The sequence below is a fragment of the Lontra canadensis genome, unplaced genomic scaffold (genome assembly GCF_010015895.1).
Source record: "Lontra canadensis isolate GAN:19392208 unplaced genomic scaffold, GSC_riverotter_1.0 scaffold7, whole genome shotgun sequence".
Taxonomy (NCBI): Eukaryota; Metazoa; Chordata; class Mammalia; order Carnivora; family Mustelidae; genus Lontra; species Lontra canadensis.
Genome location: NW_022631001.1, coordinates 6,759,650 through 6,786,188, shown reverse-complemented (window position 1 = coordinate 6,786,188; position 26,539 = coordinate 6,759,650). Strand labels below are relative to the sequence as shown.

Here is a 26,539-nt window from a genome sequence, read left to right as displayed (position 1 = left end):
ACAGAGGTATTATCTAAAGGGAAAGGATTTTCTAGGAGCCATGAAAGACACCAATTCACAATTTCATGAAGCCCTATAAAAAAGAATCTCCTATCTAGATTCATCAGTGAAACTTCAGAATACCAAAGACAGCCAGCTGGAAGAAAAAAAAGACTACCCCCAAGGGAAAAAAAAGGCAAGCTTAACTAATAGCTCATTTCTCAACAACAAAACTGAAGTCCAAAGATTCACTCTCAGTGATTAATTCTGCCCACTGGTGCCAAGGAAAGCTTCACATAAAACAGTTAAGCCAGGACAAAAAAAGGCAGTTTGGGTTAAGGTCAAGGTGAGTATGCCTTAGTGTCACATGCTAACCAACTTCTGGTGACTTAACTTGGAAGTGTACGCATTATTTTCACTTTGTATTTCTATCTCCCTGTTTCTTTTTTTTTTTTTTTAATGAACATTTTATACAGATCTACTGTGTACCAGACTCTACCTTTCACCTTCAGAATAACCTATTATGTAGAGTCTATAAGGAAAATAAACTTTGGAGTCTGAGTGACGTAGTCAAAGTCAAGGCTTTTCCATGTTGAACTCTGCCAAGATCATTTCTATGCTGCCTATTTTCCCCCTTCTCTGCTTTTACCTTACTCCTACCAAGAACGGAAGAGTACCTCTTCAGATGCCTTTCCCTAAAAGACAACATGCTTTTGAAATCAAAATAAGAATCTCAGGGGCACCTGGGTGGCTCAGTGGGTTAAAGCCTCTGCCTTCCACTCAGGTCAAGCCCCGCATTGGGCTCTCTGCTCAGTAGGGAGCCTGCCTCCCCTCTCTCTCTGCCTGCCTCTCTGCCTACTTGTGATCTCTGTCTGTCAAATAAATAAAATCTAAAAACAAAACAAAACAAAACAAACAAACAAACAAAAAAACTCAGCTGGCTCTCCTCAAGTACTAAATAATCAGAGTAAAAACTATTATTATTTTTTTTCAAGTAGGCTTCATGCCCAGTGTGGAGCCCAGCATGGGGCTTGAGTGTAAGAAAGTAAACACTTTCTCTCTTGATCATTGGTGACATACTGACCAACTGACTCACTTTTCTATCTTCATGATCCCTCTATAAGAAAGGAAATAAACAAATTTGTCTAAAGTAAGGGACTACAGAAAATAATTTTTAAGGCTCACCCTCTTCAATAGCTCTGATGAATGGCAAAGACCTTTTAAGGAATGATTTATCTCGTAATCCTAATAACACTTTGACTCTACAACAACGGCAACAGAAATCAATGAAGTTTCCCAATGAGGATTTCCTAGGTCTTCCTATTTGGAATTTATAAATAACTACTAGATAATCATTTGCAATCCATACTCACCATCTACAATAGACATATTTCTAGATGTTGACATAGTTGTCTTTGAACTTCTGCTTCGAGTAGAAGTCTCTAGACCAGTGCCTAGTGTTAGAATAATGAGCAGTCACTATACAATTCTATCAGGAATCAAGGTTTAAGACAGTGCCAAGTGAAATGTACATAAAGTTACGTCAAAACATAGCTTATATAAAAAGTCAAAGACATATAACAAAAAACACATAGTCTACTCAATTTTCAAAAACTATACTTACACCAATTTGGTTCATAATCTTCCAATCAAAATATAAGGAAACATTTTATAAACTTAAGAATAATGAAAATGAACTATCACTAGAGGATGAGGATCTCTTTCTCTGGAAATTTTTAACTTTTAAGTACTATTTGACCAGCTTAAAATTCCTATGGATAAATATTTAATAAAAACAACTGAAAATATTCCTAGAAACAAATTTATACAATATACCAGGAAGTCACTGGATGACCAATTTTCTATTATTTGGATTATCCAAGGAAAACAGTCCCACGTTAAATACAATGATGGCAATTAATGTTAATGACTGCTTGAAGATATCATATTGTTTTAGGGTAGTTTTCTTTTTGAACATATTTTATGAAGACACTTTATAAAAATGTGGACATTTGTATCTCATGATAGTAACAAAAATAATAATGTTTATGACCTGGAGTTTCTTCCTGCTGCCAATGGTCATTAAGCAGCCATTTTCCTTAGCAGCTCATATTTGCCTATTACTTTATACCTGTGAGAGTACCCAAAAAGTACTGTGTGAGGAGTGAAGTTCTTAAAAAAAGCGTTAAGAGACATTAAAACATTATGTGCACGTGACCATTAAAATTTATTTAAGTAAACATATATGTCAGAACTATATTAAAGACTGACTTTATGCATTATAAAAACAAACTTTTAGGGGCGCCTGGATGGCTCAGTGGGTTAAAGCCTCTGCCTTCGGCTCAGGTCATGATCTCAGGGTCCTGGGATCGAGCCCCGCATCAGGCTCTCTGCTCAGTGGGGAGCCTGCTTCTCCCTCTCTTTCTCTGTGCGCCTGCCTCTCTGCCTACTTGTGATTTCTGTCTATCAAATAAATAAATAAAATCTTTAAAAACAAAAACAAAACAAAACAAAACAAAAACCAAACTTTTAGAAGATTGCATAACTTAATTCTGACAACAAGAATACAATCACGTGCGTCACATTCAATTGCCAAGTGTGAATGCGTGGGCAAGCCAGTACTCAGTGCTGACCTCTTCCTCTCTGAGAACCTCCTCTCAAGACTGAATTCTGCCCTCTTCCTCCTCGTCGGCCTCTTCCTCGGCCTCTTCCTCTATTGGCTGCTGCTGCGATGTCCTCATCAGAGTCATCAGCCATCTGTTCTGCCAAATCTATACTCATAAGGTCCTCAGCACTAAAGGCGGAAGCAGCATCCTCAGACTGAGATCTGAGTGCTCTGGCCCTTGTCATAGCCTGAGAGGGAAAGAGGAGAAAATACACATTAGTAGAAAATGCAGCATCCTAAGTCATTAATCTGGTTACTCAGATAACATTTAATATTGTCAAACTATCTGCACTATTATTTCTCACTAATCATGCTATAAAAATACCAAGCAGGAGAAACTCTCCTTCCCCATCTATCAAATTCAATTCCTACAATTTGTCAGATCAATGTGCCATACTTATTTGTAAAATGAGACCTTTTGAAAAGGTGTACTGAGAATGATAAAATTTCACAGAATCAAAACTTTTAGAACTGGTTAGAATATTGGCAAATGCCCCTAATTCAACATCACCATTTGTAAGAGACTGTCATTACCTGAGCTACTCTGTACAATGGGCTCTTAATAAATAACAAGAAAAATTCTTACAAAAAATGGTTGTTATCTCTGGGTGATGAAATTTTACAGTGCTCTTGTTTTCTTCTTAATTCACAAATCATAAATTCTCTACAATATAGATTTTCAAAATATTACTTTGGAATCAGAAAATTATGAGCAATAATCTCTCACAAAAATTAAGTAGAATTAAGAATAAAAATGTAAAAAAAGAGGGGATCCTGGATGGCTCAGTTGGTTAAACGTCCGACTCTCGATTTCAGCTCAGGTCGTGATCTCAGGGTAGTGAGATCAAGCCCCGCACCAGGCTCTGCACTCAGTTTGGAGTTTGCTTGTCCCTTTCTTTCTGCTCCTTCCCGCAACCTCACACTCTCAGATAAGTAACTATATAAAATCTTAAAAAAAAAAAAAAAAAAAGCAAGATAAAAAGAATTAAGTAGAATATAACAACTGAAGGCCTGGAAAAGAATAAAAGCTTAAGACCAAGAATATGCCACAAATTTTAATTTGATAAGAAACTGCCCAGAAAAGACAAGTTTGAGATTTAATGAAATATTTTAACTCTGAAATGAGTACAGATTTTCTGATTAAAAGTTAAATAAAAGTAATATTTCCCTGAGGTTCTCCCTTAAACCAATCAAAATGTTGTGAGAAGAATAGAAATGAGACATAATACATTCTCAATAAAATCAGAAAATAGCTCCAACTTCAAAATACAAAATCTCTGAAGAGTTAACAAATATAATGAAGATCTGACCTAAGGAACAAGGTAGAGAAGAGTCTTAGGCAGTATAAAGGTCTCTAAAATTGATCTATATATTCTAAGGGACCATAACTATAGTCTCTCTTGCTTGAATAAAAAATTCTGGGTCTAAGAACAGGTGGGGAGAGCATTTCTGAGCTCTCTGTGGTACCATGAAGTGAAGAGAGGCAGGGCTAAATCAGGAGATGAGAACAAAACACGTAGGGTAGAAGTAGGAGGGAAGCGGGAGGTGGGAGATAATCCAGCTGCATGATGATGATCTCAGCTTAAAGGAAATAACAGCTAAATCACGGCAGAAAGGGCTGGATGGCATTACTGTGTAAAAAGAAAAAAACTTCAGGGAACATAACAAAAAATACAAAGAAAAAAATGGCAGAAAAAGATTTCAACTCATTTTTCTTGTCCCAGATGAAGGATGGTCAATCCTCATTATTCCCAGATTCTATAATTGTAAATCACCTACTTGCCAAAACTTATTTGTAACCCCCAGAACAATATTCCTGATACTTTTACAGTCATCTGTGGACCTGTGCAGAGTGGGGAAAATTCTGAGTCTCCTGACACACATGTTCCCAGATGAAGAACACTGGACACTCAGCCTTGTTGTTTCAGCTGACACTTTAAACAAGGATTCTGTGGCATATTTAGTGTCAAGGTTTTCACATTTCTGGGCTTTTGGTTGGTGATTCAGTGTTGCTGAAGTGCTGTCCAGTACGCTCAGGTGCAAGAAGGCTGTGATGAGCCTTACAGATGAAATACATGTGTGAGATAAGCTTCATTCAGGTATGATTACAGGGTTGCTCGCTCTAAGTTCAATGTTAATGACTCAACAATATACATTAAAACAGAAAGAAACAAGAAAAAGGTTATGTACTGATCAGCGGATAAAAACGCTGTAACCAGTAGTTGGCAGGAACCCACTCCTCTATTTCCCCTAGGAGCAATATGGGTTAGTGTTCACGAGGTTAGTGTTTGCAGTAACACAGAACATAAAAAAAAAAGAACCAGCTGTACTTTTTTAAAACTACATTTAAAGAGAAAAAGGAGACCTAAATTATATGATTAATAAGACAGATCTAACTGACGTATGTTTAACTCTCTATTCTGAAAATATAGACTTATTTCCAAGACCTCATGAAACGTTTCATGTATCATGGGGTACTAACAAAAATATCAACTAAGTTCTAAATAGTAAGGGTATTATATAGTCTAATTGCCATGAATCAAATAAGAAATTAATGATAATAAAACAAAAACACCTGCCTCCAAATCACAAAAATAAAATTGAGAAATCTAGAAAACAATAAAAATACTGTAGACTGGAATATATGAAATAAAGCAGTGTTTATAAAGAAAGCCTACAGCCTATTAAAAAAGAATGAGTGAAGGGACGCCTGGGTGGCTCAGTTGGTTAAGCGGCTGCCTTCGGCTCAGGTCATGATCCCAGCGTCCTGGGATCGAGTCCCACATCGGGCTCCTTGCTCAGCGGGGAGCCTGCTTCTCCCTCTGCCTCTGCCTACCACTCTGTCTGCCTGTGCTCATGCTCTCTCTCTCTCTCTCTAACTAATAAATAAATAAAATCTTAAAAAAAAAAAAAAAGAATGAGTGAAAATAAGTAGATTTGATATTCAAAAGTTAGGACAAATAAAGCCCATCCAAAGGAAATCATGAGAAATTAATAAAGATACAATCATAAATAAACAAATCTTAACTAAAAATCCATTCAAATTAATAACTTTAAGAACTGATCTTCTGGTACAAAGCCGTATTGATAAAAATCACTAACTTAATAAAAAGGGAAAGAAAGACAAATATACACCATTAAAAATCAGAATCGAGGGGAAAAAAGATTGAGGGAAAATTAAAAGAATCTTGACAAAATACTCTTCAATCTAAGTAATTTGGATAATAAATGACCTAAACATATCCAACAACAGACACACAGTCTCAACAGACTAATAATAATATCAAAGAATATGTAAGAAAATTGTTAAAGGAGCACCACCCCCAGAAAAGGAACCACAACCAGCAAGTTTCACAGGTATTCTATCAAATCTTCAAAGAACAGATAATGCCACTGCTATTTCCATAGTACCAGAGCATAAAGAAAGCAAGCTCCCAATTTCTTTGTACAAAGCCAACATAACACGGTACTGAAAAACTGACAAAAGGCTGCAGGCCCAAAAAGATGATTACAGGATCTTACTTATGAATATTAAAGCAAAGGGAATACAGGAACATATGGAAAAACCAGGATACCTGTTACCAGAAGGTTCACAAAGCCGTAACAAGAATGGGGCACTAATAGAGTATGTTTTAATGTAACTCACCAAACTAATAGAAAGGAGGAGGAAAAAATCCCACACACTTATCTCCACAGATGTCAAAAAGGCCCTTACTTCACCACCCATTCTGGATGTGAACAAACCCCAAAATCCTTCTTTTACACAACAAATAACCTAAAATATGCTACCCCTCCCCCCCACAGAGTCCATGCACTTTCCTGTGAGTGTTCTTACAGAGACCACTGTCCTCGGCACAAAACCCAAACCCAACAAAAATTTCTGGGCAAAGAACATGACCAGGTGTTTCATGTAAATATAAATGGTTTAGAAACATAAAAATCGCTGAGTCACTAGTAACAAAAGTAGCAGGGGTTAAAACAATAGTAAGAAACAATTTCCTCACCCTCTTGATTTTTTTTTTTAATTTATTCATTTTACAGGAGAGATCACAAGTAGGCAGAGAGAGAGAGAGAGAGAGAGAGGGGAAAGAAGGCTTCCCGCTGAGCAGAGAGCCCGATGTAGGGCTCGATCACAGCACCCTGGGATCATGATCCGAGCGGAAGGCCGAGGCTTTAACCCACTGAGCCACCCAGGTGCCCCCACCCTCTGGATTTATAAAGATCAAAAGATGTCATGATACATCACGATGACAAGGATGTGGGGAAACAAGCACTCCCAAATACTGGGTAGAATGCAAACTGGGTGTCACATCTCCGGAGGGATATGGCAGTATCTAACAAAACTGTAAGATGCCTGTGTCCTTCTGTGATTATTTTTTGGAATAGATTACCCACCCTCATTTCCAAATTTTATTAAAAATTTCCAAATTTTTACCTTTCCTCTGTCTGAATACCATACCTTCATTTTATCATCTAACATTACATTCAAATATTTTAACTCCACTTTTCTGTGCAACAGATTGTGGAGTTTACGGATAAATATTAAGTATGTTACCTCCAAGAATTAGCAGTGGAATTCTAATTGACCTCAGGAGTGTAGGTTCAGAGCCATTGTAAGTGCAGATCTAGAGCCACTGGTAGGACAATGATTCCATATGCCTTTTTGTGAGATTCGAAAACTCCTATCCTGGTAGTACACCTCTGTTTTGTTTTGTTTTAATTGTGACAAAATATACATATCATAAAATTGAGCACCTTAAACATTCTGAAGTGTACAGTTCAGCGGCATTAAGCACATTCACCCTGTCGTGCAACGTCACCATCATCCCCCTCACGACTTTTCTCGTCATTTCAAACTGAAATGGACACTCCATACCTGTTAAAAAGTAACTTCCTGTTCCGTAACCCCTCCCTTCCCCTCATTACCACTATTCTATATTTTGTTCATACGACTGACTACTCTAGGGATCTCATTTAAGTGGAATCTCATTTAAGTGGAATCCATGCACCTGTCTTACTTCGTTTAGCATGTTTCCAAGGTCTGTCCATATTGTAGTGTTATCGGAACTTCATTCCTCTTAAGGCTAAGCACAAGTCCACCATCGCACATATACACCACCTTCTGTATATCTGCACACCTTTTGATGGCCATTTTAATTGCTATCGCCTTTTGGCTATTGTGAATGCTATGCGCATGGGTGTACAAACATCTGGTCCTTGTTTTCAATTCCTTCAGGTAAATACCTACAAGTGTAACTGCTAGGTCACATAATTCTCTTTTTAATTTATGGAGGAATCCTACTATTTTCCACAGATTCTTTTATTATTCCCACCAGCAATGCACGAGGCTTGCAATTTCTCCATATTCTTGGCAACACTCTTTTCTTTTTTGTAATAGTCATCTTAATAAACGTGAAGCGGCTCTGGTTTAGATTTCCATTTCACTAGTGACGCTGAGCATCCTCTCATGTGCATATTGGTCACCTGTTTATCGTCTTTGCAGAAATGTCTGTTCAAGTCCGTCATCCACTTTTTGCTGTGACTGAGTTTTAGGAATTTTTTAAATGTTCTAAATATTAATCATTTACCAAATACATGATTTGCAAGTATTTTCTCCCATTCCTGGGTGTGCCTTTTCGCTTCGTTGACAGTGCTTGGTATTACAGTTTGAAAGAGGATATCAACCCTGCCTCAAATTCAGGTAGAACACAGGAAACCAGAGGGTGGGTAAACTATGGACTATGGGTCAGACCAAGAACAGATTTCACATTTTTAAAGGACTGTTTAAAAACAAAAACAAAAAAATAACAAAGAAAAAATAACCAACCATATACACAGACAAGAATACGTGACAAAGACCACATATGGCCTGCAAAGCCCCAAAGATTTACTGCTTGGCATTTTATTTAAACGTGACCTTACAGTTAAAGAAACTACTTAGAGCTTTTCAGTGTGAACAAGAGGCTTTAAAGCCTCTTGGAAGGACTAATGCTTTTGTCTGTCTGTTTAAATAATTTAAACCCAGTACTAGGATTCATGTTCTGAGCTAAATGATTCTACATGGCTTGGAGTTATAGATTGGGAAAGTCTCAAATTCCATTACAAGTCCTAAATAGTATGCTAAGAACAAAGACCATTTATAACATCCTATGGCAAGCTGACAAATTACCTAGGAAACCCCGATTACCTGCTAACGTCTTAAAATGTAGCTGAAAAATCTAAACCTAAAAGTGCTTTTTTCTGAAAAACTCCCAAATGCAGTTTGTCATGTCCTCTACTACCTTCCTTTTATAAAATATTCACCAAATTCTTTAAAAGACTAATGAAAAACAGCTTAGGGACTCCAAACACAAAGGCCATGCAAAGAAATATTTCTGTAATTTATTAAATTGAAATGGTGAGTTAAGTTTAAATGATCCAAGGACCTGGAGTCATTTCTTTCTTCTAGTATTCATTCTTGCTATTTGGCAAACTCTTTTCTACTTGAAGGATGCTTGGTAAGACGAATACAAACATAAATGTGGTAAGGGATCCCTAATCTCTAGCTTCCTCCTCTTAGCTCCCCCAAACCATCTTGTAAATGGTACAGCAGTTGCATCTACACTTCTGAGGGACAGTAATTTTTGATGTTCTGCATATCAAAAACTGTCAGAAATTTCACATTTTTAGCCACTCATTGGCTATGCATTGTATGAATGTTGTTATAATATAAAGTTCTGATAGGAGGACATGGTATGGTAGAAAAGCCTAGACTTGAAGGTAGAAATAGGTTCCAACTCCACCCCAACGCGTAACCTTTATTGTGCTCTCAGTGTCATTCGTAAGATGGAAACTGAAATTGTGCACATGACATATCTAGAAAAAATTCAATAAATGAAAATTTAATGAATACCATTTGCCCTTTCCCCTTTAAAACAGTAATGAGTAAAACCAAGTAGGTAATGTGTTCTGCTTTTCCCATGACATCGATGTAGGGCAATGAGTCTGACATCGGGAATGCGAAGTGTGAAATTCTGTGGATGGTGAGAGCTCTTAGTTCTATAATCAAGTACTGAAGGCTATTAATGAAAGGGAGGAAGGAGCTAGGAAGAAAACTGTAGTCAATACTGGCACTACTGTTAGTAATGTTAGTTAATGTTGCAAAATTCCCCATATTACATGATGAAGACAGTGTAAATTGTACAAAGGGAAGAAACCTGGCACAAAACTAGACACTAAGATGATCCTCCCATATCCTCTCTAAAGAAGGTTATTAACTGAGTTAATTTCTAAGTATTCTAACGAACTGGGACATAATTATTTGGGGGGGGGGTGACTTCCCCACAGTAAGTACACGTCACCAAACTTTTGTAATAAGACAGAGAAAAGAAAAAAAATAATACCCAAAATGCCATTCCTAATCCTTAACATTCCAGATTAGGTGCATTATTGGATCAGGCTAAAATCCTAAATAGTCTGTATGGTATCATAGACGATGAAGTAAATCACATATAGATTTGGAAATTTTACTTAAAAAAGAAAGAAAAAAAGTCTGTCTCATGGCCTTTAGAGATGGTACTGAAGAATTATTTGGTACGTGATTTTTTCCTCTGTCAGGATCTAAGACTGCCTCACATTAAAGGCTGTGGTACTACCTGGTGGTCATTAGTAGATAAACCACTGAACAGATTCCTTTGGAAGAGAGTTCAGAGGAAAAAGGAGTAAACTGAGAGTCCCATTCTCCGTAGGCAGGGTTCTTTTCTGTTTTAGTGTCCCAGGTACTGACTTTTACCTAAAAAGTATGTTTAAAATAAAGTAAAAAATATTTAAAGGGTGGTGATCCACGGGGAGGGAGGAGAAGGGTGTCTTACTCTTTTTTGCTTGCAGCAGAGAAAAGAGTGGAGGTTATAAAAGTTAATTTGAGGGATGTGTCAAGTGCTTCGGCTCTTTGTAATTCACCACCTGTCAGGGGCAGTTATGAAATACTTAGGAAAATGACAATGGGCTAGCAGGACTGCTGTATTAACTCAGCAATGGTGACTCTTTAGGTTATGCTAGGGTTTAGCATTTTCTTTCTATATATGTCTGCCTCACCTACTAAACCAAGAGTCTCTAGTGGACACGAACCACACGTTTTCCATAACTGTATTGCTAATGCCAAGTAGAACTGCTAGGCTATAACAGATACAAATGAAAGCAGTGAAGACAAAAACCCCAACAGTAAATTAGTTATGAGATAACCTTTAAATAGTAGATAGCAATCATAAAATACTAAGGATAATCAGAAAATTTCAACCATGAATTCACCAAGCACCAGACAGAGGCCTGAAGGTTCAGCAAAAATGGTGGCTAGCCAGAAGTTCCTAAACTGGGCTCAGGTCATGATCCTGGAGTCCCGGGATCGAGTCTTGCATTGGGCTCCCTGCTCAACAAACAGTCTGCTTCTCCCTCTGACCCTTCCTTTTCTTTTTCTTTTTTTTTTTTTAAGATTTTATTTATTTATTTGACAGACAGAGATCACAAGCAGGCAGAGAGGCAGGCAGAGAGAGAGGAGAAGCAGGCTCCCTGCTAAGCAGAGAGCTCAATGTGGGGCTTGTTCCCAGGACCTTGAGATCATGACCTGAGCCAAAGGCAGAGGCTTTAACCCACTGAGCCACCCAGGCACCTCTGACCCTTCCTTTTCTCATGCTCTCTCTCTCTCATTCTCTCTCACTCTCAAATAAATAAAAAAAAAAATCTTAAAAAAAAAAAAAAAAAAAAAAAAGTTCCCAAACTGCAGAGAAGTCGAGAAAGACCAGCATTGATGGTGATCAAGCCCACTACAACAATTTTGAAAGCCGAGTGGATACTGTATATCTATGGTAATATTGCTAGCAAAACACATGTTTCATCCTTTTTGCCCAAAATAATATCAGCTTAGTAGGGCAAGATTTCCTCTTATGCTAGTAAGATGCTCTGAAAGCAATTATGTATTATTTTGATTACTAAGGACTCTTGTCATTTGTGCTCATCCTCCCTGGCCCCCCAAAACACATAATTAAGTACATTTTAGACAAGAGCAAAAGGATAGAATGGGAATATTGGGAAGCTGAATACTGGTAGGCTACACTGGTATAAATCACAGGCGGCTATCCTCAGCCAATCCCTGCTCAGGCCTAACTACCAAAGCAAGGTCCCATGGACTATTCTACATAAATCTACTAGTCACTCTAGCTTAACAAACCAACACAGAAAGACAGTAATTTATATAAGAAATTACCTCTCGAACTTCATCTTCTTCATTAGTGTCTTTTTGTCTGCTTTCTCTGAAACGGCGTACCTGTGTTAAAACAGTAAATCAAAAATGTTGTTTAGTCCTATCATGGAAATATAAAACAACGGGCTACGACTGATTAAGAAATGCTTTCCATCAGACCTAAAAACGGGAATTTTTTGTTTCAAATTTTCATTTAAATTCTACCTAGTTAACATACAGTGTAATCTTGGTCTCAGTAAAATTTAGTGATTCATCACTTACATATAATACCGAGAGTTCTCATCAGAGCAAGCGTCCTCCTTAATTCCCATCAACATCTAGCCCAATCCCCAACCACCTCCCCATCATGCTTCAGTTTGTTCTCTATAGTTCAGAGACTCTTATGGCTTGCTTCCCTCTTTTTTTTTTTTCTTCCCATATGCTCATCTGTTTTTGTTTAATTCCATGCATGAAATCAACCGTATTTGTCTTTCTCTAACTTGTTTCGCTTAGTATAATATACTCTAGCTCCAACCATGTTGTTGTGAATGGTAAGATTTCATTCTCAGGGTCATGAGATAGAGCCCACATAGGGCTCTGCACTCAGTGGGGAATCTGCTGGAGATTCTCTTTCTCCCATTCTCTGCATCTCCCCGACTCCTATGTGCATGAAAATAAATCTTTTAAAAAATAGTATCTGAAGTAGGCAGGCCTCTGAAAATCATTTTATCAAGTCAACTTGTTTACTGTTTGCTGATAATGGTCCTGGAGCCGAAAGGGAAACTAGAAAGATTCTTTTTTTAAAAATTCCTGCCCTACAGGCTCTTATAGTAATGTAATTAGGGAAAAGTTCTATTTGTTTAATAATATACATAGCACCTCTTTACTGAGCAAACACTACTGTACAAACACTTTACTGCCAAACACTACTGTAGGAACTGAGAATCCAACAATGAACAAAATAGTTAACAAATTCTGCCCCCATGGAGTTTAGGATTGTGTGTCTGTCTGCCTATGCAGCCAATAAACAAAAATCAAAATAAGAAGTTATATTGTGTTTTAGATGGCGGGTCAGACTGAGTTAATTTACAGCTAGACTAAGAAAGCGCTGTCATCTCTGGGGAACTCTTTATTTACTGATGTTTATTTCTGATGGTTTTCAACCTGTATAACCAGTTAGAAGCATGGCTTGATTATGAGACCAGAAGGGCATAAAAGATCCCCTGGGAATTTCTGCACAAATCTTGGTGTGTTCAATCCAGGGACCCCTGTGTGCAAATGAGGACATGAGAGCTTATGCCTGGCTTCTCACAGGTCTCTAATGCCTGCCCATACTTTTTTTCTTGATGCATCATATCTTTTGCCTTTAAATGAGAATCTCAGCGAGTATGCTCAGTAGAGTCTTGAGTCCTTCAAATATTCGAACTTGTGAACACTTTGCAAAAGACAGTAAGTATGCAGGGTGCTGGGTGGCTCAGTTGGTTAAGTGTCTGCCTTCAGCTCAGGTCATGATCTCATGGTGTTGGGATCAAGCCCCATGTGGGGATCCCTGCTCAGTGGGCAGCCTGCTTCTCCCTCTCCTCCCCGTTCCTGCTCTCTCTCTATCTCTGTCAAATAAATAAAACCTTAAAAAAAAAAAGGTACAATTAAAAAAAAGACAATAAATACGCAGGGAGAAATAAGCCAGGAAGAGGGTGAGGAATACCAACGAGAAGTCACATCTGAATAGAATGATCATGCAAGGTCTCACTGAGAAGGCAATTTATGAGCAAAGGGAATCAATCTTGCGTAACTAGGAAAGAATATTCTAATCAAAGGAAAAATTATGCATAAGGGCACTAAGGGAGGGGTGCCTGTGTGGCTCAGCCAATTAAGTTTCCGACTCTTAATTTCGGCTCAGGTCATGATCTCAGGGTGGTGAGATCGAGCCCCACATTGGGCTCTGTGTTCAGCTTGGAGCCTGCTTGAGATTCTTTCCTTCTCCTTCTGCCTCTCACGCTGCCCTAAATAAATAAACAAAATCTTTTTTAAAAAAGGCACTGTGGCAGAATGTATAGTATGTTTAAGAAATAGCAAGGAGGTTGCTGTGGCTATGAAGGTTAAGAAAGTAACAGAAAGCCAGACTGAATAGGGTCTTGTAAAAAAAACCTGTAAGGACTTTTTTTTAAAGGCAGAAGTTGATCTGAAATATGTTAGTATCACTGACAGCTGAATTGAGAACAGAATGGGAGGTGGAAGAGGGGAACAGTTAGAAGAAGGGAGAGGAGTTCGGAAGCTATCAGAATAATCTAAATGACGGGCGCCTGGGTGGCTGAGTGGGTTAGAGCCTCTGACTTCGGCTCAGGTCATGATCCCAGGGTCCTTGGATCGAGCCCCACGTTGGGCTCTCTGCTCGGCAGGGAGCCTGCTTCTCCCCCCTCTCTCTCTGCCTGCCTCTCTGCCTACTTATGATCTCTTTCTCTGTCAAATAAATTTAAAAAAAAAAGAATCTTAGGAATAATCTAAGTGAGAAATGGCAACGTGATGGACCACTGGTAGTGATGAAGACGTGAGTAGTCTGATTCTGTATGTATTCTGAGTAATGCCAAAAGGACTTCTAGTCAGGATACAGGTGGCATAAAGAGTATCTACACAGAGAGCAAGGCTGAAAGTCAGCAATTCAGACTGGGAATATTACTGGTTTGAGGCGTCTATTAAACATCCAAGTAGAAACGTCTAGCAGGCCACTGACTGTGGAAATCCTGAGCTGAGAAGGCATCTGGGCTAGGACTTTTGAAAATCACCACCAAACAGACAGAATTTAAGTCCAGGCAGCTGGATGAGATTACAAAAGGAATATGGAGCTAAAGAAGGGCTCCAAGGACTGAAGTCTGGGGACTCCCAATTTCAGAGGCAGGAGAGATGTGAGAAAACAAGGAGAGAAACTGAGAATATGCACCGTAAAGAGAAAGAAAAGCAGAAGAGCATGCGGTTCTAAAGCCAAAGAAAAAAACATTTCAAGAAGAGTTCAAGGGAGATTTAAGATGAACTGACAGTGGATTTAGCAATGGAGGTCACTGGTGACTTCCATGTGAGCAGCTTCACTGGAATGATGGGTCAAAACCCCGGATGATGGGTGTTAAGGGAAAAGGGAGAGAGAAAGATCAGGACAGCAAATACACAGAACTCTGAAGCAATTCTGCTGTAAAAGACAAAGAAAATGAATAGTAGCTAAAGGGAAATGGGAGTAAAGAGGGCTTTTTTTGTTGTCTAAGGAGAAATGACAGTATGTTTGTTATGATTTGGTAGAGGGGATAAAATTATTTTTAAAAGTGGCATAGTATGTTAATTGTGCTCTAGGCCCTAAATATCATACCAAAAGTGCTAAGTCACTCGTAGAAAGGAGTCAGAGTGAAAACACCAAGTAGATACCATGTGCTGGTAGTGTCCTGGGACTTTACATGCGTTCTTTGGATCCTCACAACAATCTTGAAGGAGTTTTTTATTATTATCCCCATTTTATAGATGAGGAACAGAGATAGAGAGGCTAAAACTCTCACTGATAATTACATGGGTAGTAAGAGTTTTGATTTTGGACACAGGAAATTTGGTCCAGAGTCCACGCTCTTAGCTACATCCCCCCATCCCTCACGGACCCTCTCAGGAGTCGTGATAGGTCTCCAGGTAGGCACGCTCAAGTTACTTGCTTTTGTGTTTGTCTGTGGTTTTTTTTGTTTGGTTTTGTTTTTTAAGAATTTTAGGTTCACAAAAAAATTGAGGAGGTACTGAGATTTCCCATACAGCTCCCCAGTGCCACACATACATAGATTCCCCTATTATCAACCTCCCTCCACCAGAATTGGCACATTTGTTATAACTGATGAACCTACACTGCCACATCATAACCATCCAAAGTCCAACGTTTGTTGTTGTTGCTTTAAGATTTTATTTTTAAGTAATCTCTACACCCAGCATGGGGTTCAAACTTACAACCCCGAGATCAAGAGTTGCATGTTCCACCGATGGGGCCAGCCAAGCTCCCCCAAAATCTAGTTTATATTCTGGTTCACTCTTGGTGTGCTATGAGTCTGGAAAAAGAATGACCTGTATCCACCTAAATCAGAGTATCATACAGAGCAGTTTCACTCCCCTGAAACTCCTCTGCACACCTACTCATCCCTTCCCTTGCTCCTCACTCAACCCTGCGACCTCTGATCTTCTTCTTGTCTCTACAAGTTTGGCTTGTTTTTTCAGAACATCATATAGTTGAAATCCTACAGTTTGTATGACTGTATACTTGGTGATGTTGTATGGTTGAAATCATACAACCCTCTGCAGACTGGCTTTTTCCACTTAGTAAAATGCATTTAAGCTTCCTCCGTGACTCCACGGATTGACAGTTCCTTTTTTCTTGGCCTAAATAATGTTCCCCTGTCTGGGTGTTTCACAATTTACTTACCCAATCACCTACTGAAGGACATCTTGGTTGCTTTCAAGTTTTAGCAATCATGAATAAAGCTGCTATATACACCTGTGTGCAGGTTTTTATGTGAACATAAGCTTTCAACATCTTTGGGGAGATACCAAGGAGCACGACTGCTGGATCATATGCTAAGAGTATATTAAATTGTTTAGGAAGCTGCCAAACTGTCTTCTGAAGTGACTGTACCATTCTGCATTTCCACCAGCAATGTGTGTGTTCCTGCTGTCCACATCCTCACCAGCATTTGGTGTTATCGGTGTTCCAGATTTTGGCCATTCTAATAGGTTCATAGTGGTATATTCCATTGTTAATCTGCTGATGAGATATGTTATAGAGCATGTTTTCATATGCTTACTTGCCATTTGTACATCTTTGGTGAGATGTCTGTTGAGGTGTTTAGAATGTTTTTACATCAGGTTGCCTGTTTTCTTATTGCTGAATTTTGTTTTGTTTTGTTTTAAAAGATTTTTTTTAATTTGAGAGAGATAGAGGAAGGAGGAGGAGAAGGACAAGCCGACTGTGCACTGAGCGTGGAGCCTGACACAAGGTTTAACTGGAAACCAAGCATTGGACACAAACCAACTGAGCCACCCAAATGCCTCTTATTGCTGAGTTTTAAGAGTTCTTTGTATTTTTTGGATAACAGTCCTTTTCCAGATGTGTCTTTTACAAATATTTTCCTTCAAGTCTGTTGCTTGTCTTCTCATTCTTTTGACATTGTCTTTCACTGAGTAGTTTCTCATTTTGATAAATTCCAGCTTATCAATTCCTTCTTTGACAGACCATACCTTTGGTGTCGCATCTAAAAAGTCACTGCCATAGATTTTCTCCTATGTTATCCCCTAGGAGTTCTGTAGTTTTATATTTACATTTGAGTGGGATGTCATATTTTATATCTGTATTTAGTGGAGAAATGCATCCCTGCTAAAAATTTATGAACCCCATATACCCAGCATACTTGGCATGGAATATTATTAGTTGCACAACAACATCTTGAGGCTTTAAGAGAACCACATTGACTAATTAAAAGCACTAAAATCAAAGTCAAAGGGAATAAGTTTTAAAAATAATGTTTCGTTCTGCTTAGAGGGAATCCAGAGGATATAGAAAATGATCCCCTATAATCTCATTATATATAACCAATGATATATATATATAACCAATGATAATGTTTGGAATATTTTCTTTCATTCTTCACACATACACACACACTTGCATATAAAATAAAAATCACTGGAATCACAGTGTATATAGTTTTAAATCTACGTTCTTCAAAAGTGTAATTTTTAATGGCTGCACAGCATCTAGTATGTATGTATCCCCATTTACTTCAACAAAAGTTTTCAAATTTTCCCACCGCAGACCACACTTAGATAAATTACTGCATACACAAATTTCTACCTCACTGTTGTCTTGGGAAAGGGCTGAGTTAAACAACAAATCTTAAGCCTTTTGATATGCCCTGACAAACTGCCTTTCAATGCAGCAGCTCAAGTTTGATACTCCCACCAGCAGCATACTAAATACTTCTTCTCAAACTGCTGTCACTCTGACAAATAAAAAATACATCTCAGTTCCTCTGAATATCATTTTCACATGCTTATTACCACTTTCATTTCTTTTGTGAACCACTTATTCATGTCTTTGTACATTGTTTCTACTGAAATGTTTACTACTTTACTTAACATTTACTAAGGTACTTTAATATTGTGACTATCAACCTTTCTTCTGCCCACATACAAGTATTTTTCCCATGATAATACATTTTGTTTTTTGGTAATCTGACATGCAAGCATTTACAATTTCTGTGCAGTCAAACCTAAAGAGCTTCTCCTCTGATCTTTCCACTGCTTTTATGCTCAGAGGTCAATCTGAATTTCTAGATGAAATACCAAATCTCAAACAAAACTTACTAAAAAATTGAAAAGAACAGAAGTTTTCAACCTGAACCTGTAAAGTTTATTTTAAAGCATTTTCATGATCTTCAGAAGATACTATCTATGGAGAACAAAGCTAACATTTAATGGATTTCAACCATGATTCTGTTCTAGACCTTTTCCACTTTAATCCTCATTTCACAAGCTCAATTTTATAGACGAGGAAACGAAACAAATCAAAGAGGCTACATGGTGGTTTAATAGAAAGAAAAGTCAGGGCTACTCTTAAGGAGAGAGTGTCTAATTAGATTTCTCCACCCCAAATTGTTACCTCTTCATCGATTTTATCTTCTAGAGCATCAATATGACGCTCTTTAAGAAATCGCTGTGTTTTTTCCAACTGGTATTTCACTAATTCCTCTATGGCATCTTTTTCTTCCTTGTCCACAAATTCTTGTACTGCTTCACCCATTCCCCTCTCTGTTAGAAGTGAGAGCTGCACATTCTGTAAAAGAGGTACAAATCAATGGATGCAGAAAATCAGTATCTATTCCTTACCAAATAATTCTATACAAGCTAGGAAAATTAGAGTATAATGTTACCAGGGGAAAAAGATGAAAAAGTTATCTAGCTGCTGAAGGGAAAACAAATCAAAAAACAAAACAATGGACAATAAGTAAGCCTACTAATAAATTTTATGGGCCAGAAAAAGCCAAGTACAAATAAGAAACGAGAGTAGTGGTTAAGACAGGTGGGAAAGCAGAGGCCTGAGTGGTTGGGATGTAGAGTCCTGAAACGGTAGCTGATGATTAAGAGATTAGCTTAATCAGTGTAGTGGGCAGAGTAATGGCCCCTTAAAGACATCCACATCCTAATGTCTGGGCTGTGAATATGTCACACAGCAAAGGAAAACTATGGTTGGTTACAGATGGAATTAAGGTTGCTAATCAGCTGGCTGTACAATCAGCAGATTACCAGGCACTAGGCAGGTGGACCCAGCATAATCACAAGCATCCTTAAAAGTGGAAGAGGGAGGCTGAAGGAGGAAGTTAGAGGGAGATCTGACTGGGGGAAAATGGCCAGAGAAATGTAACATTGCTCGCTTTGGAGGTGGAAGGAGGAGACTGCCGGCCAAGAAACATGGACACCTCTAGAAACTAGAAAAGACAGGCAGTGGATTTGCCCCTCGAGTCTCCAGAAAGGAACACAACCCTGCTGAAACCTGGATTTTAAGCCAGTGAGATTGGTGTCAGATTTCCGACCTACAGAACTGTAAGATAACAAATGTGTTTTATTTTCAATAATTATGTTTGTGGAAATTTGTTTCAGCAGCAACAGGCAATTAATAGAACCAGATCTTAAAGGTGCATAAACTCATGACAATGAAAGTAGCTTCACCATCCTGTGCTGTCTTTAATTCTGAAATTACATCTAGACGCAAGAGAAATAAATCCTGGATTCAGAAACATGTAGCAGAGATAAAAAGGAAGAGCAAAACCAACAATAACAAAAATAATAGCCAAAATAATACCATAATTAAGCACTGATTCTTCTTGATGAAGAGTAACCAGAAGCGAATGTAATTCATTGTTTTCCCACTTAGTTCATGGACACATCGTGAAGATCCCTTTTGTTGCAAGTATCATTATACATATCCCGAAATAAAGTCGGTTATCCTCAGAGAGCCATTCTTCAACATGTAGGCTGTAATAAAGAAATTACCTTCTCTGCAGTCTGAAAATACTGTCTGACAAGGTCTTCTACTCTTAGGGTTGTTCCTTCTGAAGGTTTTGTATTGAGATTGCCAAAGTTGATCTCTTCTCCTAGAAAAAAAAAGCCCATGGAGAAACAGTAGCTTCTGGGACAGCGTGAAAGTGCCCAAATTCATGGCAAGTTTGGCTCAGTACAGGAGTTAAGGCCAGACTTGGTTAAGGATCAGCTTGCTCAACATGGTAAATCTTGAGGCAAAAACATGGCATTACTGCCAGCAGCTGCAGTCTTCCTCAAAATTATTTCTCTAGGTATTTCTCTACCTATCTGCAAGTCTTATGTCTCCTATAGCTATTCTCAAAGGGTGATCTTTAGACTTGATATCCAAGACCATTTCAGGGAATGTCCAGGGACAAAACTCCTTTTGTAACGACACCAAGATGCTGTTTACCCGTTCCGCTATGTTGCCATTTGCCCTGATGATTAAAAAAAGCAATTGTGGGTTCCTTATTCCAAGTCAAGGCAGTGGCTTGGAATCGTACAACACTGACCACCACAACCACACGGCTCCAAGCAAAACAAAGAAAGCCAGTTTCACTTAAGAATGTCCTTAATGAAACTGCAGAAATTATTCATTTAATTAAATCTCAGCCCTTAAATATGTTCCTCTGTGAGACAAATGGGATGTCTGCTTACAGCACTTTTGCTGCATTCCTAAGCAAGGAGAGCTGCCTTAAAAATAGCAGGTAAAGAATCCAAAGAGTACTGGTAGGAAGCCAAGAAGCAGAGGGTCCAGGACTTACTCTGCTGATAGCCTTTGTCAGGAAAACAAGTATTAACTGTCTAGCGGATGTTGGTCATGAAAACACAAATAGTGAAAAAAGACAGGATCCCTGCCAGTAAGGGCACGTTATGAAAATAAAGGTGGCAAATACTCCGAGAGGTAAAAACGGTATGACACACGAAGAAGAAATACCCTGGTTCTTCTCAGAGAAGACTGAAAATAATGTGCATGTATCAGATGCAGCTATCATTTGAATTAAAACTGCAGAATAAATAAGATTCACTAAGTAACACAGGGAAAAGAAAAAAGTACTTGAGTCAGAAGGAAAAATATGTGGCCTTGAGGGTAAAGAGGCACGACGTTCAGTGTGCTTCTTGCAAAGTGCCTGAAGGCTAGTGAGCAGAAATCTTTTTCAAATCTCAAGATGGTTTAAAAAACAAAACAAAAAAAACAAAACAAAACAAAAACAAAAACAAAAAACCTCCAAGACAGTAGAATTAACACAGCTTCCTAAGTATGATCACTACATTTTACGATGCTGGACACTATGTTTAGACTATTTACACATATCGTATCATCTAATCCTCACCATGACTCTATGAGGCAGGCTCAGTCATTATCCTGATTTCACAGGCAAGATCAAACATCAGAGAGCTTATGTGATTTGTACAGTATCACACAGGTATTTGAGAAGTAGAGCCGGCCGAAGTAACAAAAAATGCTTTCAATGAAACATGTGAAAGGGTTGTTGTTTCTGTTCAGCAATTTATGTTTAAACCAAAAAGGAACAATTAGAATAAAACTATGTATGACATTCAATTAACAATGTACTAGTTCTATAATCTGTATTATGATGAACGCTACACCCATAAAATCTCAAGGTATTGATAAGGATGGACAATTAAAGTAAACCACTATGAACAAATAACTAGATGAAACTCACAGCATAAGAAAATAATTATCTGATAAGGATTTTTTCCTAAAACAGTATTTATGAGTTCCATTTAAATATCTGAATGAATGTTTCAGGTTGTTTAACATGCAAAGAATCTGGTCACAACTTGACACTGAAAATTGAAGCTTATTAATAAAAAAACCTAAAGGGGCGCCTGGGTGGCTCAGTGGGTTAAAGCCTCTGCCTTCGGCTCAGGTCATGATCCCAGAGTCCTGGGATCGAGCCCTGCATCGGGCTCTCTGCTCAGCGGGGAGCCTGCTTCCCTTCCTCTCTCTCTGCCTTACCTCTCTGCCTACTTATGATCTCTGTCTGTCAAATAAATAAATAAAATCTTTAAAAAAATAAATAAAAATTAAAAAAAAATTAAAAAACCTAAATAGCTTTACCTATAAAACAAGGGCCATATTTTTCTATAAAAATTCTCTGACTCGACAGCTTTAAGAAGATTATATTTCTTACAAAAAAAGCACTATTTCAGCTGGACAGCCTATTTCTATAAATGCATTTAAAATAAAGGCAATTCATTTTTATGAAATTTAATTAGAAATTAAATTAATTATCTGATCATGAGAAACACTAAACTATAAGATACTTCTTATTCCAAAAGACTGGAGTCTTCCTAAATCTTGTATACTCAAAAGCTGAAATACTTGAGGCAAAATTTGAGTATATTCTCTGAACACTAATAATGTACTGTCAATAATATATATTTTGAGCAATAAATCTTTAAAGATTTTTATTTATTTAACAGAGAGATCACAAGTAGGAAGAGAGGCAGGCAGTGAGAGAGGGGGAAGCAGGCTCCCCACTGAGCAGAGAGCCTGATGTGGGGCTTGATTCCAAGACCCTGAGATCATGACCTGAGCTGAAGGCAGAGGCTTTAACCCACTGAGCCACCAAGGCACCCCGAGCAATAAATTTTTAAAGTCTGTATGCACTGTTACTCAGCAGGCAGAACTGTTTCTAAAAACTTTATCTGCAGACAAAGTCTTCCCTTTCTTTACCGTTATCTTCAGGTTTGAAACAATCACTATCCAATTTTTAGAAGACAAAAGATTTAATTATTCCAACTGCCAGTTTAAGATATTAGAAATAATCATATAAAAATATTTTCATTATTTTCTACTTCTTTTACTAAAGACTGAATTTTATAAATCCTGCAAAAAGCGTTTTTTAATTTGTGAAAGTAACTAGCTTACCTGTGTTTTCCTTTTGCTCTCTACGCCTAAAAAAATGGATAACATCTTTTGGATTAGCTACCCGATCCACAAATTTCTGGCTAAAGCGAAGAACACTGAAAGGCTCAAAACCTCCACTATAGTCCACCTGGAAATATAAAACAAGCTATGAAGGCCAGATACAACAGTTTACCAATTTCATTATTTACATTATGCTCAATACTTTAAAGTTAATAGATGTTCCATAATTCATGTTAAAGATCATGATGGTGTTAATACATTTTATTCTACTGAGAAAACAAAGCTTCGAAGGTTTGTGAGTTTACACAAGACATTTTGCTTGACAGACCTGAAGTACAGCAAGTATTCCCACAAGGTATGAATGGTAACATTTCCCTATGATAACACTAAGAGCCTAGGCACCGGGAGTAGCACCTAGAAAGGAGGTGAAATTTCTAAACATAAATGTTTAAACTTTCAAAACCGAGAAAATTCTCCACTTAAGTAAAATGCCAGCCCTACATGCATTAATTAATTGGTCTATCATCTTAGGGGTATACTTTCACTAACTTAGGGGTAAGAAAGAAATGCTGGGAAAATCCACGCAGGAAAAAAATCCAACCTGTTAGCTTTAAGAAATGATTACCTTCAAAGCATGGTATCTATTTAAAAGTCACAGTCAGGCAGGCTCTTTCTAAGTTAAGAAGTTTACAGCCACAGAGAGACCTTTCCAAAGAGAAATACATACTACATTTTTTTCCCCAAGAGATATAATCATTTCCCCAAACTAGCTGTTCTAAAAACAGGCTCTGGGAACAGGCATCGTACCACATCACTAGCCTATCGAAACCTCCCTACCTTCCGCCCAGTTTACACCGTTCATCACACTTAGCACTGGCTGGCATTTTGTTCATTTATTTGCTATTTATTTTTTATATCTCTCCTCGTACCTCCACCTCCCGTAAGACAGATATATTCAAAACCCCCTCTGTTTTGTTGTCACTGTGTCCCCCAGCATGCAGAACAAAATGTACTCAGAAAGTATTTGTTTACTGAATCATAAAATTAATGAGGGTCCCTTAGTTGATACAATGTACTCTTGGACTATACTAATGAAAATATCTGTCCTTTCATTTCACGAACGATTTAATAATTCACTATGTTTAGGAAAAGGAATGCCAATTCTCTATTTAACTGTGCTGGCTTCTAATGGTATAAGGCGGACATAGATGGGAAACATGGCATCTTCTGCCTCGATAAAGAGAACTATGTGGTTCTCTCTGAGCAACTACGCATTACATCTCTACAGCAACCATGATATAAAAAAGAAAATGCTAAATGCTCAGGCTACTGGGTCTCCCCAAAACTCTTCATACATTTTATCAGTGGTACTCCAGCTTAGGTTGATTTGTAATCTTCTGGTCCTAAGAGTCCAAAAACTCATTCACTAAGCAAACTTTACTGAGGAGTCCACAATGTGCTGGGCACTCCGCTAAGGCCCAGGGATATAGCTATAAAGAAGTTTAATCTTGTTTGTCAAGAAATTTACAGGAGACTGAGAGGACAAACATGTAAATAACTAAGTACAAGCAGAATGGGGTTGGTGCTTAACAAGTACATACAAAGCAGACCGAAGGCACAAAGGTAGAAGCGCTGATCCTGAAGGGAGGTCCAGACAGGCTCTTGGAAAAGGGGAAAGCTTTAAATGGATGCTGAAGGAAGTGCTATGGAAGGAGAGAAGCACATTGCACACAGCAGGATCAACATGAGTGAGGGTATGGAAGAGTAGAATAAACTCCACTGGAGCCAGGGAGCAGTAACTTTTAGCCTAATATAACTGGAACTTAGAAGGCTCTGGCAGAAAAAGTACGTCAGTTTTGACCAGGTCATGAAACCCTTGAATGCCATGCAAGACTTGTTCCTATTAGCACGAGGGGATCATTAAGTAATTTTTAGCAGGAGACATGTAAGATTATGTTTTACCAAGATGACTCTGGCATTAGTGTGAATAGTCTGGGTGGGGGGAGGGAGAAACTGAAGGCAGAGTCAGGAAAGAAGCTGCATTTATAGGCCAGATAAGAGAAGTCAAGGCTCAACTTCAGCAATGACAATGGGTACAGAAAGGACCAGATTACTTACTGTACAACAGGTGATATTTAATTCACTTTGGTCCTATAACTGTATGAGGTACAAACCAAGGGACAAAAGATCCAACTGCTCGAGGTCATATAGAAACCCAGGCATTCTGGCTCTAGACTGTACTCTTTATCTTCACACTATATATCCCAGAGTATCTCAAATTTTAACATGCATACAAATCTCTTAGGGATCTTATTAAAACGCAGTTCAGGGGGTGTGATGTAGTGTCCGAGATTCTGAATTTTAAAAAATTTCCCATGGGAGGGGCACCTGGGTGGCTCAGTTAGTTGGGCTTCTGACTTATGATTTTGGCTCAGGTCATGATCTCAGGGTTCTGAGATCAAACCCCACCTCTGGCTGCCTGTAGACATGGAGTCTGCCTGGGATTCTCCCTTGCCCCCTGCCCTCTGCTTCATTCTCTCCCTCCCCTCTATATAAGTTAAGTAAATAAATACATAAATAAAGCAGTAATTGTTGGAAGGAAGGAAGGAAGGAAGGAAGGAAGGAAGGAAAGAAAGAAAGAAAGAAAGAAAGAAAGAAAGAAAGAAAGAAAGAAAAAAGAGTTTCTCAGGTGATGTCAGTGTTGCTGTTTTGATTACCTCTTAAGTATCGGGCTTGGTGGTGGTGGGGCGGGGGGAGGGGGCTCTTAGACCTCAACAAGGAGGTCTAAGCTGGAGGTAAAGATGTGGGCATCATCACGCTATAGGTGGTCCTTAAAGCCATATGCCTAGGCTGAAAAGAAGGCTAAGAGAGAGGTTCAGTCAAATGTAACTCGAAGAAAAGAAAAGAATGCCAAAGACTGATTCAGCCAGATGAAAACAAGCTACTGCCTTTGACAACTGAACGCCATCTTTTCCACCTAAGATGACGGTGTCAGAGCCTTGGTTATAGTGGATTGAGGAACAGAATGTTAAATGAGCAATTAAGGACTATGTATTTTGAGTTTGGAAGAAAATAAAAACAAGGGCAAAACTAGTTGAAGGGAAAGGCACAGGGACAAAAAAAAAAAAGAGGTCTGTTACTTTTTTTATATGATGACGGAAACGAGTAAGTAGGTTTACAGACAAAGGAAGTGCTTCAATTTCTTTAAATTTTTTAATATTCTCAAATACTTAATTCTTTCAACATATTTCTCAAGCACTTGCTATTTGCCAGAACTGTTCTGAGATCTCTGGGTACATTAGTCAACAACATTCACAAAATGAACTGTTTTGAGGTCGAGGACACACAATAACCAAAATAAATACATTGTGTATAGTAGGTTATGAGGATGTATTGTGGAGAACAAAGAAAGGGAGGGTAAGTGAAATCAGGAGTGCCGGTGAGAAGATGTGGGGGTGCCATCTCATTGCGGGGGCCTGACCAGACAGACATGAAGGAAGGGAGTGTATGAGAGGACAAATGCAGGACGCCATAGGGAGTGAAGGGAGAGAGGTAGTAAAAGAGGGGAGTCAGATCCTGCCAACTTATTAAGCAGAACAACGGACTATTCAGAAAATGAAAAAAATAAGAAAAAAAATTAAACTTATCAGAATCAAACTATGATTAACTCAAATCCTGACAGCTTTATTATTTC

General features: G+C 38.3%; 1 protein-coding gene across 2 annotated transcripts in view; it reads right to left on the bottom strand.

Moving 5' to 3' along the window:
- The window catches only part of MRE11 (MRE11 homolog, double strand break repair nuclease), a 79,356-nt gene that overhangs the window by 25,659 nt on the left and 27,158 nt on the right, over positions 1-26,539 (bottom strand). For both annotated transcript variants that reach the window (XM_032852781.1, XM_032852782.1), the window contains 6 exons: positions 22,846-22,972; positions 19,920-20,020; positions 18,529-18,702; positions 11,883-11,942; positions 2,613-2,832; positions 1,353-1,433 (listed from right to left, as the gene is read on the bottom strand). In XM_032852781.1, coding sequence (XP_032708672.1) covers positions 1,353-1,433; positions 2,613-2,832; positions 11,883-11,942; positions 18,529-18,702; positions 19,920-20,020; positions 22,846-22,972 — 763 coding nt within the window. The remainder of the gene's footprint in view (positions 1-1,352; positions 1,434-2,612; positions 2,833-11,882; positions 11,943-18,528; positions 18,703-19,919; positions 20,021-22,845; positions 22,973-26,539) is intronic.